This window comes from Pseudorasbora parva, chromosome 11 (assembly GCF_024679245.1).
Source record: "Pseudorasbora parva isolate DD20220531a chromosome 11, ASM2467924v1, whole genome shotgun sequence".
Classification (NCBI taxonomy): Eukaryota; Metazoa; Chordata; class Actinopteri; order Cypriniformes; family Gobionidae; genus Pseudorasbora; species Pseudorasbora parva.
Genome location: NC_090182.1, coordinates 11529953 through 11551201, shown reverse-complemented (window position 1 = coordinate 11551201; position 21249 = coordinate 11529953). Strand labels below are relative to the sequence as shown.

The following is a 21249-nucleotide window of genomic DNA, read 5'->3' as shown; positions in this document are numbered from 1 at the left end:
TTGAGCATGTGAACACAGTGGCCAATCAGAGACAAATATGTTGAGCGCATGAACAAAATGGCCAATCAGAGAGGCATATGTTGAGCACTTGAACACAGTGGCCAATCAGAGACATATATGTTGAGCGCGTAAACAATATGGCCAATCAGAGACAAATATGTTGAGCTTGTGAACACAATGGCCAATCAGAGACAAATATGTTGAGCTCGTGAACACAATGGCCAGTCAGAGACAAATATGTTGAGCTCGTGAACACAATGGCCAATCAGAGACAAATATGTTGAGCTTGTGAACACAATGGCCAATCAGAGACAAATATGTTGAGCTTGTGAACACAATGGCCAATCAGAGACAAATATGTTGAGCTTGTGAACACAATGGCCAATCAGAGACAAATATGTTGAGCTTGTGAACACAATGGCCAATCAGAGACAAATATGTTGAGCTCGTGAACACAATGGCCAGTCAGAGACAAATATGTTGAGCTCGTGAACACAATGGCCAATCAGAGACAAATATGTTGAGCTTGTGAACACAATGGCCAATCAGAGACAAATATGTTGAGCTTGTGAACACAGTGGCCAATCAGAGACAAATATGTTGAGCTCGTGAACACAATGGCCAGTCAGAGACCTAAATGTTGAGTGGTTGAACACAATGGCCAATCAGAGTTGTTAACGAATCTGTTAAACAGTGCTCAAAATGCTAACGGGAAATCCTGGTATCGTCACATTTTAATTAAATAAAAATTCAGAAATTTTTACATTTTAGACATGTTGTAGCGGTCAACATTCTGTTTAAACACAGTAAAACCATCACTTCTTCTAAAAATATTTTTTGTTGCAAAACATGATTGATGCAGTGGTTAATTTATTTATTAATATTGTGGGTGGTTGCTAGCAAATTTGCTAGGTGTCATTTAGTCAAAGCAACCTTAAGTCTTAAATCTTGGTCACTGGACATGGTTCTGGGGTTGTATTGCAGAAATAATTTAACTGTAGAATCCCATTTTGTCTGTTTAGAAACATTTCGTTTCCATCAATAAGGATTAGTTAGATAAGATTTTTAACAACTGGCCAAAACAATTGTAGGTATTACTGATGTCCTTTATACAATTGGAATGGGATTTGGTTTGTTCAAGTCTCTAAACAAATCTCTAAATTGCAGGTGAAATAGAGGCCAGTAACTAAACCATTAACAGTCTACATGGTATACTTTGTCTAATAAATCTTTTTGAAGTAGTTTGTGGATGGTGGGTGGGTTGGGATGGGGGGAGATCTCAGTCATTGAAAAACAGGAAGCTCTGACAACATGGTGCCCAAACCCACAGGTAACTCACAGGAGTGAGAAATAGAGAGAGAAGAAGAAATGGGGAGAGGGTCTCAAGGGGGAATGAGTCTACTGCATTTCTGTGTTCGAGAAGCGGGCCGACGGCATTCCTCAGCGTCTGAGAAAACCGGACGTTTGCTCTATCTCTTTCTCTCTTTTTTTTCTCCTCCTCTCCCTCGGTCTCTATGCCGTCGTCTTTCAAGTGGGTTTTATCCCCTCCTGTGGAGCGGGTCATGTGTCTGGCTGCCAGAGAGAACCATGTGACGTTAATCCACCACCCCCCTCCCACTCACCACCACACAATCCCCCAAATACCCCCCACCCCCAGCTCAGAGAGGAGGAAGGCTCAGTTCTCAAAGTTATCTGGGAATTATGTGGCCACAAGGAAAGGCAAGTGTTTGTTTATTTATTCTCCCATTTTCATGATCTGTCCTGTGGCATTATTTGAAGATGATCTGTGCTCTGTCACACAGCAGGGAGACACTAGCTGGATAGTACAGGAATGTCCTCCAGGGTGAACTCAGCGTATGATGAAACTCAGGATCCAAAGGTCTGATCAATGACCTCGCAAACAAACCTGACTCAAGTCAAGCATCCTGGAATAGTATCGTCAACTTCCACACTGATTGGTACGCAATGCTGTAGGGCTACACAAAGCTAAAAATAAATAAAAAAAAAAGAATAATAATAAAAAAAAAAATATATATATATATATATATATATATATATATAATTTTATTATATGATTATAATTATAAATTGTATTATATATTAACTGTGTGTGTATTTATATGTATTTGCGTATATATATATATATATATATATATATATATATATATATATATATATATATATATATATATATATATATATATATATATATAAATAATGAATACTGTACACAAATAGTACATTTGGACACAACTGTGATGTAATATCATGGTATTCACTGAAACACTATAAAGTTTATACAAACTATATAAAATCTCTTATAAAAAAGTATGTGGCTGCACCAAGGTAGTTGTGGTGTGAGTTGGTAATATTAAGGTAAATTAATATATACCACACTACTTCCAAAGTAATACAATGGTAAAAAATGCATATGGTTAATACATACATTAGACCACAATCATTTCAGGTCCCCCAAAAAGAAATGCTACTTTTTAGTATGTTTTTGTAAGTTAGACTATATGTAGGATAAATAGTATATTAAAATGTAAATCATGTAGTACAGGGTCTATTTCAAAGTGCCCTATTAGCATGTTATTGGACTGAACCATGATGGCAAAACCATGATAAGTATATTGTACAATGGTTTTTGACACATTTTTGTAAGAGAAAACTTCATACGCTTGAAATAGGGATACGCGTTTCGTGAATGCAGATAGGCCTAAATGGGAAAAACAGTGATGGGAAGTGCAGCAGTTAAAGTAGTGTCACTTTACTCAAGCCTAAACTTTCCCGTTAATGCAATTGTGGAGAACTGTAACACGCAACCCCCCCTCAAACCCGCAGCCAGCAGCGCCGCACTGATCGATCCGCATTGATCGTCCCTGACGAGCTGTTCCACTTTCCAGCCAATGCACGCGCGCCCGTCTGCGATTGGGAAGGAGCCCGAAACGGAGGAAAATTTCTGCCGCCCTGGCGGTGTCACTTCCCCACACTTCAGCTGGCCGCCTGCCAGACACACAGGACGCTCACAAGAGGTGGAGTGGACTCGAAGCGACGAGGTGGAGCGAGCGACTGGACGGACGGACAAATGGACCCACACCAAAATGGCTCTTCGATCACAGAAAGTCATCAAACACGACGATTATGGTAACGACCCGAGATCCTTTCAATTCTGCACGAAGATTAATGACTCTTTACATGCTGACTGTTAGAGAAACTGAAATGAATATGTTTAACAGGACTGTTTCGCGGGTATACTCCTAATAAAAACATGAGTGAAATGCATTGATATTCATTAATTATAGAAAAATCTAAAATATAATGAAATAATATAAACGATAATATAGGCTACTGCAAATAAAATGCATGGTAAATCTGAACAATAAATATAAATCAATACTATTTAAATTTTACTTTGGGTTGCCTACTCCTATTAAATATTAACAAATTACATTGATATTCATTAATTATAAAATATCTATAAATATAATTAAATTATACAAACAACAATAATACATATCAAATATAACAGGCCTACATTAATCTAATTAATAAACTATTTAATAAAAATATACGATAAACAATAGTAAATTCATTAATTATGACTAATATTACAAAGTAAATATTCATTTAATATCAAATATATTATAAACAATAGCAATATGCAAATATTATTTTTATTCTTATTATTTATTATTTGCATTATATTCTTATTAGCAGGGCACCACATAGGGTAATATTTCAGATGAGTGAAGGCTTGCTTGGGAACCGTGTTTTGCATAATAATATATCAATCAGCACCAAGTTCCTGGAAATCATGAATGTGCAAAAGTTCTGATATAATAAATCAATCATGAGCGCAGCCAACAGCCATTAAGAATGGAGTCAACAATGAGCTGAGTGTCCAGCCCTCTCAAAACTATACTTCATTCATTATTCCTCTCTCATATGCACTGAGAGACAGGCGGCATCATCGCTGACAGCCCCTCGCGCTCATCCACACCTCTTTAAGGTTATTTATTTTGTCCCCGACGGAAAGTCCACTTCGGTTTTTGTGAGAAGCTCCAAAAATCTATGAAATGTGTTTGCATGTTCTTCTCCGGGCGCGAGGATGTGGAGGTGGGATAGAGAGACGCGAGAGGCTGGAGGAGCGCACGCGCTCGCTCTCGGACAAAGTGCGTTCTGCGTGTATCTGCCGGTGTTTGGGGGTTACTGAAGGAAACTGCGAGAATAATTCAGCCTGGGTGAGCATTTGCTTTCGTTTGGCTATTTTACCTTTTATTCTGTCTCTCTTTTATATAAATCTCCGCAGCGCGTGAGAGCACCGGACCGCTCGGACAGTCGGAACGCTCCCCTCGGCTCACGAGCGGTGCGAATGAAAAGACGCCTGTGTTTGCAAATATGCAGATAACCTATATTTATCAAAGGGAGGGGAATGAGACTTTGTTGAGGGCTGTTCAAAGTTACAATGACATCCAGCCAAGACGAATAAGTTGGCACTGAAATAACAAGGGAATGTGTTTAACCAACGCGACGTGTTGGCGCATACCGCGCGCTGTCACCATAGACACATCGGTCGAGATGAGACAAAAGGGATTTTGTTTTACTTTCTAAATGATCGCCGTTACATCCGTTTGACAATTTGACCATATGCATTAGATGCATTGGTGCAACTTTGCCACGCGTAACCAAATAGGCGCAGGGAATAGTTGAATTTACGGCGATTTGTTTGTTGTTTGCTTGTAGTGTTGTCACTGTAAACATACTATTGTGACATTTTATGTTTTTATTGGTTGTCTGGATAAAAAAATACACGGGATATACCGAGTGGGAATGCCTGAATTATTGAGAATTTCTCTTGGAGAGACGACAGTAAGTATGAATGCACGTTATATGTGCTGTTTATTGTTAATCCATTGCGAGTTCTATGCAAACTTTTTGTGCGTGGTGCGTAAAGCATTTGCATTTTAATGATTTAAATAATCTTTTGTGAATATCTGCGATTAATCCACGGTCTAATGCTGGGATTGATCCAGTAAGGGTTTAATTGGGGGGGATTGTTTGACAGAACATGTAGATCTTGATAAGCAGGTCATCTTGTTTAGGCACAGTTGGGCTATTTGTGCAGGTTTGGCTATTGTTCCCTGGTGATGTCCAGATCTCTCTACGTCGCGCTATTGTCCCTCTGGCTCGCCGCAATACTGGACACAGCAATTTCCAAGTGCATGTGTGCCTCATACATGTTTGACATGAGGTAATTCAGTATTGCATTGCTGAGTGGACATTCAAACTGTTGCTAGGAACTTATTTATCTGCAAGCCAGGTCAATCATTGACAGAAACCCTCACCAGATGCAGCTTTTGTCCTGGTTTACCTGCAGATGAGGGGTACCTGTCTCTAGTAAGTTTTTGTCATGACTCTTTGATGTCGATGTGATGTAATTGATATTGTCATCTGTTTTGATGAAAATGTTTTGGCACTCGGCAGGTACAGTAAAACATTACCATTCAATCAACCTGAATACCTTAGGTTGCACTAATTAGAGCATTTTTTTTTAGATCACTTAGAAATGGGCACTTTCCACAGCTCAGTATGAATGATAAGTAGGAATGACCGGGGCTAGTTGTCACAAATGTTACTAAATTGAGTAGGCTTATTTTTGAAAGTGAATTTCTATATAGACACAAACTTGTATAGTGTTGATTACATAAAAAGGCTAATGATGTTATTTTCCCAAGAAATACAGTTGATTTAACACATTTTGACCTTTTTATGACAGCGTTGTCACATTGGAGTCTGTATTTAAATAGCAAAATTCAAACAGTTCTGAAAAAAAAAAAATCTTAACACATCCAAATGGAAACACACACTAGTATTAAACCAACATTACTATAATTTATGGATTTATACCATTTAAAATGTGACAACTTGCCCCAACCTGAAAAAAAGATATTTGAAACCAAAATACTTCTAGTAAAGACAACTTCCCTGTTTGACAACTAACTAGCCCCAGTCTCTCTCATGTGCATATTTTTTATTTTATTTTTTATTCTTTCCTTCATTCATGCATGTTTGTATGAATGAATGGCCAATTACATCATCTTCAAAGTCACTCACAACCTTAAGTCATTTTTTCCCTCCCTAATTATTACCTATAGCATGTTTTGCTTAGGCTTGGCAGTTAATTGAAATGTGAAGTCCTTGACGAGCGCGCGTACGTGCGTCAGTGCGGCTGAGCTTGCACCTAGACATCCTGATTTCACTGTCGGCTCACCCCAGGGGCTTTGCGCTTGAGCTCACGATTCCGGTTTCGTGATAGAACAGACCGCCTGTGGACCCTGATAGACGTCTCTCACTGAAGTGGAATTGCTGTCACAAGGAACGGGCGTTCGCACGTAAAGGTTATGAAATATAACAATTTAACAGACTCAAAACGTCCAATTCAATATCCACACATAATCTCTCTTTTTTTGACTTCACAGTGAGTTTCAGTTCCTTGGAAGCACAGCGAACGGAGCGTAATTGCCACTAAAACTGATATCTAGGACAGATAATATGTATAAATGTTGGCTGAGGAATCAAAACGGGTCAGATGAGGCCAGAGCGAGCAGTAGATTATTTGTCACATTGAACTTGTGCCTCTTTCAGCAAGCCAAAACAATAAGCTAATAAAAATGGGATATGTTTATACGCACAATTATTTTAAAAGAATTGTATTCATAAAACGGTGTGAGGAATCAGATAGCTCTTTTTTCTTGGGTTTGACAGAAGTGAAACCGACGTGAGGTGTTCTCTACACTCTTTAGGTTTGGACTACATCAAAAAGGTGTCTCACCAAGACTGCATTTATTTGATCAAAAAATACAGTAAAAAAATTTATTTTGTGAACTAATTTTACCATTTAAAATAGCTGTTTTAATACATTTTAAAATGTAATTTATTCCAGAAATGTCAAAGCTACACTCAAAAAAATGCTGGGTTGTTTTAACCCAATGTTGGGTCAAATATGGACTAACCCAGCAATTGGCTTGTTTTAACCCAGCGATTGGGTTGTTTTAATCCTGCGGTTGGGTTAAATATTTGCACAAGACAACCCGGTCGCTGGGTTAAAACAACCCAACTGCTGGGTTAGTCCATATTTGACCCAACATTGGGTTGTTTTTACTCAGAATTTTTTAGAGTGTATATTTTCCACATCATAACTCCAGTCTTCAGTGTCACATGATCCCTCAGAAATAATTCTGATATGATGATTTCTGATTGTTATCAATGTTGAAAATTATATTGATATTTATTTCTGTGGAAGTTGTGATATTACACTACCATTCGAAAGATTGGGGTAAGACGGATTAAAAAAGGAATACTTTTATTCAGCAAGGACATTAAATTGATCAAAAGTGACAGTGATGACATTTATAGATTTCTATTTCAAATAAATGCTGTTCTTTTGAACTGATCCTGTTCTTTTGAAGGATCCCGAAAGAAGTGTATGATGGTTTCCACAAAAAAAAAAAAAATGTAACGAACCGTTATTAATAATTGAGCACTAAATCAGAATGATTTCTGATGGAGTATTGATGCTGAATATTCAGCTATGCATCACAGGAATAAATTAAAATGTATTCAAATAGAAAACAGTTATTTTAGATTAAAATTATATTTCACAATATTACTGTTTTACGGTCGTTTTGATCAAGTAGTTGCAGTCTTTATGAGCATAATAAAAAAAACTTTAGTCATTAGTGTAACCTCTTTTCATGAACCATGCATTTAAACCGCGCTTGCTTTAACGCCATATCTTCTATCTTTCCTTTCCAGGATTCTCAGGCCTTAGCGAATGGATGTGTAAGATGTTCATGAGGCTCGACTAGTGTGGACTGCTGATTCTCCAGCTGTGTACGCGTCAATCTCGTTTTGGCTTCGGTCTTCAGAGGAACGTTGCAGCTCTATCCCCCCTTCATCCTAAGCTCCCTCATCTCCCCGTCCCTCCCCCTCACGCTGTGGCCCATGTCTGCCAGCAGAGGGTCCATGGAGGGAAGTCGAGCCGTAGAGGACGAGGAGGCGCAGGACAGCTGCTGCGGGGATGAAGACGCGTCCCCGGTGGTGGAACGGAGGAACCGCAGCGGCATCATCAGCGCTCCGCTCAGCAAGAGCCTGAAGCGCTCACGAGCTCTCTCGCAGTACATCGCGACCTGCTCGGCCGCTGCCGTCGCCAGTGTCGCAAACGCTAACAGACTCGCTCAGAGCTCCATGGTGGCGACGGGTGTCAAAGCTCACCCTGCGGCCAGTCAGCACAGGTCGCAAGTCGGGTACGCCAAACTGGACCGGGGCGCGTTAATGTCCGGTCTGCTGGACTCTCCGAGCGGCCTGCATCTCGCCCAGGCCGCTGAGCTCTTGCGGCGGGCGGGGATGCTGCTTCCGGTCAGCGACCCTTCCAATGTCAGCGTGGGAGGGGACATGGAGGCGGTCTCGGCTTCTGATTCGCTGGCCAGCGTGATGGACTTCCCGTTGCTCGGCAATGGCGGAGTGGGCGGCAGCTTTCCGTATCACCCGGGGCTCTTCATAATGACGCCGGCGGGAGTGTTCCTCGCCGACGGGGCGCTTTCTCATGTGACCGGCGCGTCAGAACACCAGCAGACGCAGAGTGAGATTTCCTCGGCCATCAGCGCCAACGGGAAGAAAAAGCGGAAGCGCTGCGGCCTGTGTCCACCCTGCCGGCGCAGGATTAACTGCGAACAGTGCAGCAGCTGCCGCAACCGGAAAACCGGCCATCAGATCTGCAAGTTCCGCAAGTGCGAAGAGCTCAAAAAGAAACCTGCTGGCGGGCTGGAGGTAAGATGGTGAGCAATGTACAGTAAATTCATACAAATTCTGACGGCAAACTAACATCACCTGCATGGGCACCACAGCATAATGCATTGGAGCGCATGTGCTAAATCACTAGGGAGCACTTCTGACACGTTGAGCTGTGATGCTCATGCAGGTGTTGCAAGTTTGAGTGTGGTTAATTTCTTGATTCTCTTCCCTCATCTCCTTAACGCTTCCTGCTTTCTGTACTTATCCCAGTGAATAAAAATCAAAAATCAAAGTCATGAAATACTAGAAGAACATATTTCTGCGTACTTAATAAGTGAAACCAGTCTCGCGTACATTATTGATTTCAGTTCAGTTTAATCATTTATGTAAGAATGAGCAATTGGCCAATTCGCAATACTACAATTGGCCAAAAATTGCAGTTAATATTCACACTAAATAATGACCTCTGACCCATACAGAAATTCTGTAACAAAGTATTTTTTAACCATCTGAGCTATTTACACTTCCGTTCAATAGTTTGGTCTTTAAGACTTAAAAAAAAAAAGCTTGTATTAAGCAAGGATGCATTAAATTTATCAAAAGTTTTCTCATTTTCAATCTTAAGTAGCCTAAATGGTGTTCTTTTAAATTTGAAGGAATCTTGAAGAAAGTGTATGACTTCTTTTCCACAAAAATATTAAGCATCACAACTGTTTTCAACATTGACAATAATAATAAATGTTTTTGAGCATCAGCTCATCTTATTAGAATGATTTTGGAAGAATCATGTGACACTGAAGACTGGCGTAATGATGCTGAAAATTCAGCTTTGACATCAAACTAACTACACTTTAAAATATCTTATAATATAAAGTTATTATAAAGGTGCCCTAGAATGAAAAATGTAATTAACCTTGCCATAGTGAAATAATGAGAGTTCAGTACATGGACATCACATGTGAGTCTCAAACAACATTGCCTCCAACTTCTTATGTAAATCTCGTGAATCAAAAACACCACAGAAAAATAAGTGTTTCTTAGCATAACGCCACATGTGACGCAATCGCTGGGGATCATTTATATGCACGCCTCCAACATCTGCATCTGTCCAAACATGTTCATTGTCAGGCGGAACTGACGTAGCAAATCATCGGGACTGCAGGTAAACAAAGACACTTGAGGATAGCAAAAACGGATCTCATGACACACGTCATGTTCAGGCTGTGCAGAGGACGTGAGGACTTTTCATATGTCAACAGTCATGGTTGAGGTTTATTATAATCGGATACCACAACAATTTTATTCAAAATCGTTCGTTTGTTCGGCCCATTTCAAGGAAGCTTCTCTCAGCGTCTTAAACTGAAGAAAGGGGCAACTGTATTCCTGCAAGCATTAAGTAATGATTTATCCACTTATTGAAAGTTTCTTAGAGAGACCGCATTGTCTAGATGACGCAAGATGCTAGTACAGTAACAATAGGAAACACCAAGTACCATACAAAACTAAATAGTGTGTCTAATGACAGGTTAATATAATTTTGTATTACAAAATACAACCGTAGATACGTTGTTTACAGATCGTTCACGCGATCCTTCTTGCAAACATCACCTTTTCCACCATATTGAAACGACCGTCATTTGACAAGGCTATTCATTTTGCAAAAATTATATTTTTGAGAAGTGAAGTAGGCCTATGATGTTTTTGCATGCTTGTGTTTTTCAAAGTACATCACAGTCACTGCGTAGCCTACATTGTGACTAACGTTATATAAAAATGAAATATCGTTGATGAAAAAAGACAAGTCTAAAATATAGACTGAATGACACTTTAAGCAGAACATCTCAAATGGAGATTGCTGAAATGCAGCTTACTTGTTTATTGGTGCTTTCAGATCATCTGCATATGGTTGCCAGATTGGATATGTTTAGGTAAAACACCGGATAGTATATGTGTTTTTTTTTCATAGAAAAGCTCTGATTGGAGGATTTAAATTACTGGAATCTGGCAACCGCAAGCATGTGAGCTCTTTCTCGCGCGATGCGGATGATCTGAAAACAAAAATAAACAAGTAACTGCATTTTATCAATCTCCATTTGAGATTTTCTGCTTAAAGTGTCATTCAGTCGGTCTGTGTTCTGTCAGGACTCACCAGCCGCTTCACTGAACTGCTGTGAGCTGTGAGCTGCTGAAATAAGCCAATCAGAGCAGAGCTTAACATTAATATTCATGACTCTTCCAAATAAGGCAAAAACAGAGCAGTACATCCTATAGGGACAATTTATAGGGTTGGAAATGGATCTGGACAATTGTTGCCCTTAAATAAGCCACATACCCTCTATTTAGATATCAGAGAACAATTTAACATATTGTTTCAAGTAATTCTAGGGCACCTTTAAATCGTAATAATATTTCACAATATTACTATTTTTACTGTATTTTTGATCAAATAAATGCTGCCTTGGTGAGATTAAGAGACTTCTTTCAAAAACACGTTACCCAATTTGAGCATCTAACTAAAAAAACGAAGGAACTAAGACCAAAAACGTGCATATACAACATTGTTTTAAAAATATCATGTGTAACGATTCCTAAATCTGTTTTGTTTGCCACAATAATGTAAAGGAAGTACTGATATATTGTGATTTACTGCAGTTAATTAATCAGCATATCATTTAATTCAAGTTTTTACAAACAGTCTACCTAGAAATGAATGCTGCTTGTGTTTCATAAGTGAAACATGAACATTACTCATCCTGACAAATGGCAAGCTGAATGTTGTTTCCCATCTCTCAGGCAGCGTAACTTGAGATGATTCTGCCTTGTTTACAGGCAGGTTCAGGTGTGGGAAAATTATCTCTGAGTCTGTGCTGACGTAAGCTAGTTAGGCTCTAACTTTGCGAGATGTCATGGTAAGATTGGTCTAGTTGGTCGCTTTTTTTCCCTTGCAAGACAAATGTTAAGGCAACATAATGTTCCACAGGTAAGGTTCCCCTTCACTGCCCACTATGATGAGATGATTTGGAGTTTCAGCTATCATGCAATTAATATAAAATGTTGCAATAACACCATGCTCCGACCAAGAGCAACAGACATGTTTCTAGTGTTCTGTCCTTATTGAAAGAACTTTATATGGGAAGAGACTGTGGGACTTTGGACCTATGAGATTTCAGTGTGGGCGGGGCTACTCAACACACGAGACAACAGCATATGGTGCATTCAAGTGATGCCGGAAAGATCCGATTTATGAGTTGAGCGCACATAAACCCCATCAGAAAGTTGTAATTATGAGTTGAGGGATTTTATTTTATTTTATTATGGCCAGAAATTTCAAGTTGGGACATTTTCCGACTACTGAATAATGTGTATGTACTTTGAAGTATATTATTCTCGTATATTATTAAAAATAGTAATAGTTTAAAATAGTTTATTTTACAATAAACTACAAACTGTTCAAACAGTAGTATGCTAAAGTGTTGTCCCATGACCTTGTCGCATCTGACTTGAAATAAAATGGTAATTTTGCCTTTTTTTATTAAAATATGCGTAAAAATGATCAATTAAATGCCACTGTAACTCCTTGTAAATCCTATAAGCAGGTGCATAAGTATAAATAGAAGCAAACAATCTAAGTAAATAGAGGAATCCATACACTGCTAGCTTATGTTTCAGTCATGCATCCTTCATGACGTTCACATGAAGGTCCCATGACTAAAACGTATCAAAATAAGATTTGCAAGCAATAGCAATAGGTGGGATTTTTCTATTTTTTGTTAGATTATATGTTAAAAATATCATGCGTCACAGTCGAAATGGAAAGTCATGTAAAGTGTAATGCATTTTGAGGTCTGGCTAATGTTGTAGGTCTAATAAGTTTGCATAGTATCCAGTATACATACTATATATTGTAGTAAGAGTGTGTAGTATCTTAAATAAATAGCTGAATGGATCCGCACACATCAAAATCTCATTGGCCCCAAATCCTGCTCCATACAGCTGTATGCTAAACATTAAATATGTTCTGATTTTGTTGCATTTAGGTGTGGTCACGAACAAATTTTGCGACGTATAAAACAGCTGACACAGAAGTCACTTTTAAAACCAAGCAGCTTTCCTTTCAGTCCCTTTCGCAATATTCCCAATCACTTGGATTTCCATTGAAATGACTGGAATTCGTTGTGAAAACTACGTGTGACTGCATTTTTACTTGATGCTACAAACTTTTTCTAAATGAATGATTTAGGGAGGGTAATAAAAATATTTGTGAGCGTACACATGGGGATTTTAGTGCATGGCAGTGTGGCAGTTTTTATTTGTGTATACAAGTTTATTTTCATGCATGTGCGCTTACACGCATGTGCATGTGTGTGTCTCTGTATGTGTGTGGCAGCCCCATACAGTCCATCTGGCCTTTGCGTCTGTCATCTGGAGCGCCAGGTGTCAATGTGTCCCAGAACCCCTCTCTTTCTCGTCCTCCAGAGGCCCTGAACCATGTGTGTGTGTCTGTTTGTGTGTACAACCTTGCAGGAAGAGGCAGACACAGCCCCTGCGAAAGTCATTATGGACTTGTGTGTGTAAGAGGGGTTGTGTATATGTGTGTATTGACCACTGACCAGCCTGGTTTCTTTGATAATTACAGCAGTGAGGAGGTGGAGATTGAGGTGTTGGTGTGTGCAAGAGTTTAGAGGGCTTAGTTTGTGTGTGTGTTTGTGTTTATGTGTCTCTGTGTAGTCTAGGCCCCAAAATACACTGATGCAAGCATGTGGACGCAAACGCTTCTAGCTACGTTTTCACACTTTGTAATATTTTTAATCTATAATGCAACACAAATATGTTGCCACAAGGAGTGCTGTAGTGAGAATTAGCATAAACTGTCTTTTGTAGTGAGTTTTGTCTCTCAGGTCAAATACTGTTATGGCCTGCAACAGTTTTAATATATAATCTTGCCAAGCATTTTAAAATCAGTCAAACTGTCAATATTTGTTTTAAAAGTTCAACTTGAGCAGGTTTTATAGATGAGTAACTCTTAAGGTGTGATTTACACAGAATATGTTTTTGGTTTAAAAACATGAGAAGCAAGCCAGTGGATTAAAAAAAAGTGGTTTAATTTGAGCACCACGTTATTAGAACACTGCGTCATGTGTAAGATACTGCAAAAGATGCGAGCGCAATGGTCAAACACATCTCTCTAGTGCAGGTTTACACAGAAAAACTCATGGAGAACCATGCAAAAATGCGGTCAACTACTGTCATGGTGGCTAACCGTTTCAAAAAAATCTTGCTAAGCAATTTTACATTACGTTTAACATGGTTATAGATAAGTAACACTTAAAAGGTAGGGTAGGCAACTTAGAACAGGTTAGCAATAGCAAGCTAGCTTTGAAACCGTAAGATCCCACCCTCCCTTCTCCAAAGCTATGCCTCCTTCAAAACACATAAATTAACGCAAACGCACACAGTAGCGTCGGCAAAGAACCACGAGACGAGACGGCATTAAATTACCCCATGACTCACTCCCAAAGCATATAGGTTTACAATAATAATGAACATAAATAACTTGCTGTGCTCTATTTGTACCACCTGACTGCTGCAGATTAATTTTGCCGTTGATAGTGGTGACATAGAAGCTTATAAATCCAAGTCTCTCCGGGTAGAACGCCTTGCAGGGGTTGCCATCTCGTAATTATGGTTATGACATGGAGTGAACACAGCATATACTTGTTCTTTTGGTTCAGGAGGAACTGTAAAAGGCAGCAGCTTTTTCTTTGTGCCGTTCAGTGACTGTCTACAACTTACAGAACGCGCTTATGTTGAGTACTGTCACCGTGAGCGGGGTGCGCACAGGAATGGAAATTATCCGTTTTAACCAGTATACCAAAGTGTTTATAAAACAAATTTCCTAGAGGCGATTCACACACGCTTTTTGCATTTTAAAACATGAGAAGCAGGGCAGTGTAATAATTGTGCAGAGCATTTTTTTAATTTTCAAAAATGTCGGTCTAGTGCATGTTTGCATACAAAAAACATGGAAAAGCAAGAATGATGTTTGTGGTCATGGCAACCAAAGATAGCCTGCAATACATTTCTGACAGTAGCCACATTTCCATTACAGATTTGTGCAAAACTTGCAATATTTTATAAATGTGGATAAAAAACTATTGCTAAACCATACCGTTTCCATTGTCCAATGTTATGCGACTAAAACGTCATTAAAAAAAATGATGCCAATGTATATGTTGTTAATTTACATATGTCCCCGCCGCCACACTAGCCATTGTGTTTAACTGAAGAAGACATATGTTATCCAAGCATTAATTGCAAGGAAAGCCTTATATACGTGGGAGTGTCCACATACGTGTTTCCATTGCGAATTGCCTGGAAAACCACCTCATGCGAGCATAAAAAGTTTTTTTGCAGTTATGTGGGAGTTTACATGAAAATTTTATTTTTTCCGTAGGACATATTTTCAATTCGCAATTTCAATTTGCGCAATTTGAAGGGTAATGAAAGCGTGGCTAGTGTCCGAAATTTAGCATGATCATCTCATGGTGCGTTTGCTGCTACAACCTACTTTACTGACTAGCTAATTGCAAAAATGTGACATAAAATGGCGTATTGATGAACACGAGTCTCCGGTATGCTAAAATGGTATGGTTTTTTCTCTAGCCATGACCATACCCATATTCTCCTCTTTCGTTTCCTCCTCTTTTTTTTCAGATATAAAAACCACAATTGCCAAAGTACTGTTCATCTTGCTCTATTTGTTTACCATTAGTGCTTGCTGATGATTTATTCTTCTGTACTAACTTGCATCATAGCCTATGATTCAATAGGTGTCATCATTGTGTCTACATTCATGTTATGCCCAAATTTATTAGATCCATTTCATAGTGTGATTTGTAATGATCTTATCGGATAAATCTGTAGCAGGCGCTATATTCAGCTCATGATGTTCGGTTGTTCTGATGCTGGAAGCATAACTGAGGTTTGTATTGTCATGATAGTTTGTGCTTGTTATGCATGTGTGTGTTTTTGAATAAATGTTTCTCAGTGGGTTTTTGAAATGTTTTAGGCACATATTGATGGTGGGTTTGCGTATAGTACTGTGTGTGTGTTTGTGTGCTTTTATTGACAGTGGGGTTGGTCTGGTTGGATACGGCATAGAGGACTTATGGAGTTTAAAGAGCCTTTATTGACAGGTCACAGTCAGTGGTGTGGGGGTCTATTGACTTCTTGATGTGCGTGTGTGTGTGTGTTTGGGATGGATAGATGTGATTTTATATATGTAGGGCCTTTTATGTGTTCTGAGCCAGCTTAGGCGTGTGTATTTTGTGCAAATCTCATTCGATTTTTGGTCATTGATCTTACCTTGCATGTCATTGCTTGCATCTTTTGTTGATGTGTATTTACTGCCTGATGACACATCTTACTCCATCTGTGTGGTGACCGGTATCTCGGAAAGTCCCTGATAGTTGGAAGGAGGAGATCAAGGGGGCGGGGCCTCAGACATTGCCCGACAGGCCACACCCCCTTCCTCTAGACCAGAGGAATCTAAGCCTCATAGCCAGGCGACCAAAGTATTTTAGGAACAACGTGTGTGTCGGTGTCTGTGTATGTGTGTGAGAGGGGAAGACAGGCTGACACATTATATCACCATATATTAGTACCTGCTTATATTTACATATATTTTCTTATTGGACATTTCTTTATTTCTTTATTTATATAGCACTTTATACAATACAGATTGTTTCGAAGCAGCTTTACAGTGATAACAGGAAAAATGCATTGTGTCTGTTGTTCAGCTGAAGTCAGTTCAGTGTTGATTCAGTTCTGTTGGAAGATCATCAATTATTAAATTAGATCATTTCATCTATAAAGCAGTTGTGCAAAAAAGGATGTTATCATCCTAATAGTAATATTACCATTACTATTGCTCATACTATTTGTGCCACAGACATTACTGATACCTCAAATCAAAAGACTTTTAGAGAAGAGATTGCAACCAGTCTGAACACCTTAGCGACCACATAACGACAGATACTTAAAAAACATACAAGGAACTCCATAGCAACTGCATAGCAACACCTTGGCAACCAGCCACAACACCTTAGCATTGTGGCAGTGACTTCTGCATGAACGTTCACATTTGCATCAAAAAATTAAATTATAATAATTAAAAAAGTCTACTGTATGTTTATCAGAGATAGACTTATAAATGTTTCGAAAAAATTTCTTTAATTGGTTATTTGTTCTTTAGTATTGGATCTACCAATAAATTTGCAAGAATAAAAAGAACCGAAACCGATAAAAAAGAAACAAACAATTATATTCACATTCACAATAATAATAATATAAAGCATATAGTTTTTGTAGTATAATAATGTTTAGTTATAATTGATAAAAATCTGAAATAAACAAAAATATAAATTAAGATAAATTACAAAATTTGTTTGTATTTTAGTAGCTCAATGAGCATTTAGTTATGTATGTCAAAAAACATATATATATATATATATATATATATATATATATATGGTTTTTGAATATATATATATATATATATATATATATATATATATATATATATATATATATATATGGTTTTTGAATATATATATATATATATATATATATATATATATATATATATATATATATATATATATATATATATATATGGTTTTTTAATATATATATATATATATATATATATATATATATATATATATATATATATATATATATATATATATATATATATATAGTTTAAATTAGTATTATTATTATTATTAATTCATCATTCATAATATATTTTTATTTTTGTAGTAAACCTAATAAATGTAATTGAGAAACCGCTACAAACACAACAATAATAATAATAATAATAATAATAATAATAATAATAATGCCCATATTAATTGATTTCTCAAAGTAGGCTATAATGATAATTTAGTTATGGAAATAAAATTGAAGTTCAGTTCTGCTATATAGGTTCAAATCAAATGTGTCGGTATCCACCATAAAAAAATCTCTAGTGTTTATTGTGCCCTTGATCCTCTATTCTTCCTTTCATTCCTGTGTATTTGTGTGTTTATGTGTTTGAGTTTGATGTAGAGATGATGGGTTAAAAAATAACCTTCGGAATTAATCTGGTGAGTGTTTGCGTGTGTGTGTGTGTGTGTGTGTGTGTGTGTGTGTGTGTGTGTGTGTGAGAGAGAGAGCGTGTGTCTGTCCAAGCACTCATGCTCTGTCTGATTGGCCATGTGCATGGGCCGACATCCCATCTGTGTTGGCTTGTCTGTGGGGTTGATGAGGGAAAAGGGGGTCTGGATGCGTGTGTGTGTGCGCATACAAACGCCAAAGCCCTGTCAGAGAGTAATGAGAGAGTGGGAGAATGTGTTTGGGAAACAGAGAGAGAGACTAGGTCATGTAAGGTGAAGTCATTGCCTGTGCATGTTACTTCATGATGAAGGGAACGTTCCCCTCCCTCTTTTTCTCCCTCGGTCCATCGTTCTTTCGTTCTGGACGTCTTCCCAGGAAACGCTGCCGTTGTCTCCACTCTCCCAAAGTCCCAAAGCCATAGACTACCCCTGCCCAGTCCCAAAGCAGGCTGGGAAAAAATCTGCCATTTGCACCACTGCGGTATTTCAGCCCTTTACGGTCTTAGCAAGTCTGGCTCTGCAGAAAGAGAGGGATTTGCAACAGAAAAGGAAAAAGGTCCACAGATGAGGGTTGAGAGTCCAGTTTAATGAGACGTATCCTATTTTCTTACTGTTCGGTTGTTGATGCTTATGTCGAATTATCAGTGACTCATGCTGTTTTCTTTCTTTGTTTCCTTCCTCTGTCTTTCCTGTCTTTCCAAGAAGGTGATGCTGCCAACCGGAGCTCCTTTCCGATGGTTTCCGTAGGGCAGCTGGACCCTCCCCCCATGACTTCCATCCCATAATGAAGGACTCCCGATAGACGGTGACGCCACTCCCACTCGGAACGCCGTGGCGCTTGTAAACACTGGGTGCACACAAACAAATAAAACAAATGAAGAGCGGAATGAAAGCACTATTTGAAAACGAACATGTCCTGAACCAAAAATAAACAGTGAATGGCAGAATGTCATTCCGTTTTTCTTTTTTTCCTCTGTTCCATTTCGGAACCGTTTGAGTTCTACTTCGGAATCTTGCCCTTTATTGGATGCTCTGGAACTATTTGCCGCCAAATGGAAAACGGACAATCATTTTTATTTGTGTGTTTAGTGGTTTTGTTTGTCCATGTGTGGAGAAATGCCGTAATTTCGTTTAGAGAATGTAATCCCAAGGCTCTGTTTTAAAGCTTGTGATAATTAAGGAGCACTATTGTAATTTAGCACAGTGGTTCTTACTGACTGCCTCAATGTTACGATTGCCTTTTTTGTTTTTCAAGTTGCTCAATATTTGATACGATGATGGCCGTGAAAAACACTCTAATGTAGCATCCCTTACTTCAAACATGCTTGAAAGGTTCTTTCGGGTTTGTCGTTCTGGTTGTTTGTTTTAAAATGCTGTAGGCCTGCTGGGATTGGAGGGAAGGTGAAGCCGACGGAACTACAACATTTAGACCAGCTGATGGTTTTTGTCCCAGCTGATGGTTTTGGTAGGATCTTCCCCCTTCTCCTGCAGCCTTATGGGATTGATCAGATGGAAACCACGGTCCTTAGCAGAACAGGACTGCCAAAATTCAGGAAATTACTGATGTTTTATGATAATATCTCCGATTAGGATGTTTTACTGCTGAGTTCCAGAGCTCCTTTAAGTCCCTTTCACATGATTCATGGCGTTGAACTCGTTGCAATCGTTGTTCTACGACACTCGAAAGTTGAAAACATTTCAACTTTGACCCCATTTGTCATTGAGTTTTCGTAATGTAGACAAGGACTACCAGACAATTCGCCTTTTGCATCATTGCGACACATCGAGCTGTACAACAACGAGAAAAGTTTCCAGAACTCTTGTTCGACGTTTTTTTTTTCCCCTGGATTTTTTAAACTCCAATAAATGTTATCTCTTTCATTTTCATTGTGTGCGGTTCTCCGATTTCTTTCAACCCAGCAACCTCGTGAATTGGCCTTCTGTAATGTTATCTGTAACGCTTGTGAGCGTCAAAGTGCATGACGCTTGTGTTGAGACGTGCACTGAAGCCCTGACACGAGTCATGTGAAAGGGGCTTTAGGCCATCCACATAACATGGACACCATGTTGGACAAGTGACTTATTTTTAGGTGTAATTGTCATTTGGGTGTTTTTTTTTTCTTCCTACTGAAAAGGTCCACTCCAGCTCAAATACTGATATAAATGCACAGTACCAAAACTAATTCAAGACAAAATCCAACAGCACGCCATTCCCGTGCCGTATGGGGCCAAATTTATCGGTCTGCGTAAATGAATGCATGTATTTGTGTCCAAAGCCAAACATTCTGAGGTCTTGGCAGTCCTCAATTTAATAAACCGAGGTGCAAACCAAACATTTCTATAGTCCGTGTTGAAATATGTCATATTCTGTAGCATTTGCACGATGGCGACCACTTTAAATGAATGATTATTACTTGTCTTGAGCTTGCGATATTATTAAATGGTTATTTCACCCAAAAATGAAAATTATCCCATAATTTACTCGTCCTCAAGCCATCTTAGTTGTATGTGGCTTTCGTCTTTCAGCCAAGCACAGAGTTATATTAAAGAAATATCCTGGCTCTTCCAAGCTTTATAATGACAGTGAATCTTACCTTAGTTTTCGATGCCCAAAAAAGTGCATCCATCCATCATAAAAGTAATCCATACAGCTCCAGGGGTTTAATAACAGCCTTCTGAAGCAAAGTGATGTTTTTTGTAAGAAAACATACATATTTATAATTTTATAATCTATTATTACTGGCTTCCAGTAATGGCCGTAGACAAGTCGAGTTCCGACGGAAGAGTGACCTCTGACCTAATCTCTGGACTTTTTTTTGCAGTTTTCAGTGGCCAAGGACCAACTAAGAAGCCTAGAAATCTAGACGCACCCTAGCGGCAGCAAATTTAATCTGCCCGCAAGTGTCGTCTAGGAACTCTCAATACCCTTCTGAGCTGTATTCCTCTCAATCTGGACGGGCCAATCACATCGTGTATAGAGTCAGCGGGCGGGGCCATAATGACGATGGCCGAGTTGCGTTTGCGTGCTTCTAGTAAACACAGAAACTGGCGAACGGCGGCGGTCTTTCGAATAAGCTCTGACCGCGACTCTGGAAGACTTGGAGTTAAGCTTTTCTCTGAGAAAAGAACAAAGAACGCCACTGAAGTCATTCTTAAAAAGGGAAGATGTGTTCGGAGTTTAGCCGACCGGATACGGAGAATGTTTAATCTATCAACAAGCTCTGTTTTACCTTCGTTGCTCTGGTTGGTTGTAGCGCTATCCTATCGCGTGCAGAGGGACTTTGAAAGACAACCG

At 38.8% G+C, this 21249-nt stretch overlaps 1 protein-coding gene across 7 annotated transcripts; it reads left to right on the top strand.

Annotated features, from left to right (window-relative positions):
* The first annotated feature begins 1804 nt into the window (after positions 1–1804).
* cxxc5b (CXXC finger protein 5b) lies at positions 1805–19841 on the top strand. Of its 7 annotated transcripts, none has more exons than XM_067457051.1 (4): positions 1805–1958; positions 2907–3147; positions 7819–8832; positions 18657–19841. In XM_067457051.1, the coding sequence occupies exons 3-4, from the start codon at positions 8008–8010 to the stop codon at positions 18699–18701; spliced, it is 870 nt and encodes a 289-aa protein (XP_067313152.1). In that variant the 5' UTR covers positions 1805–1958; positions 2907–3147; positions 7819–8007; the 3' UTR covers positions 18702–19841. The 7 variants fall into 7 exon arrangements, with proteins under 7 accessions (XP_067313152.1, XP_067313153.1, XP_067313155.1 ...); XM_067457052.1 differs by having other exon boundaries at positions 1812–1958; positions 2845–3147; XM_067457054.1 differs by lacking the exons at positions 1805–1958; positions 2907–3147 and adding an exon at positions 3961–4244 and having other exon boundaries at positions 18660–19841.
* Positions 19842–21249: the final 1408 nt, after the last annotated feature.

Bases quoted from the DNA above. Each gene is read 5' to 3' on its own strand.
- cxxc5b (XM_067457051.1), top strand. From the start codon at position 8,008: ATGTCTGCCAGCAGAGGGTCCATGGAGGGAAGTCGAGCCGTAGAGGAC. The intron at 8,833-18,656 runs GTAAGATGGTGA...TGTCTTTCCAAG, and splicing joins AACCTGCTGGCGGGCTGGAG to AAGGTGATGCTGCCAACCGG.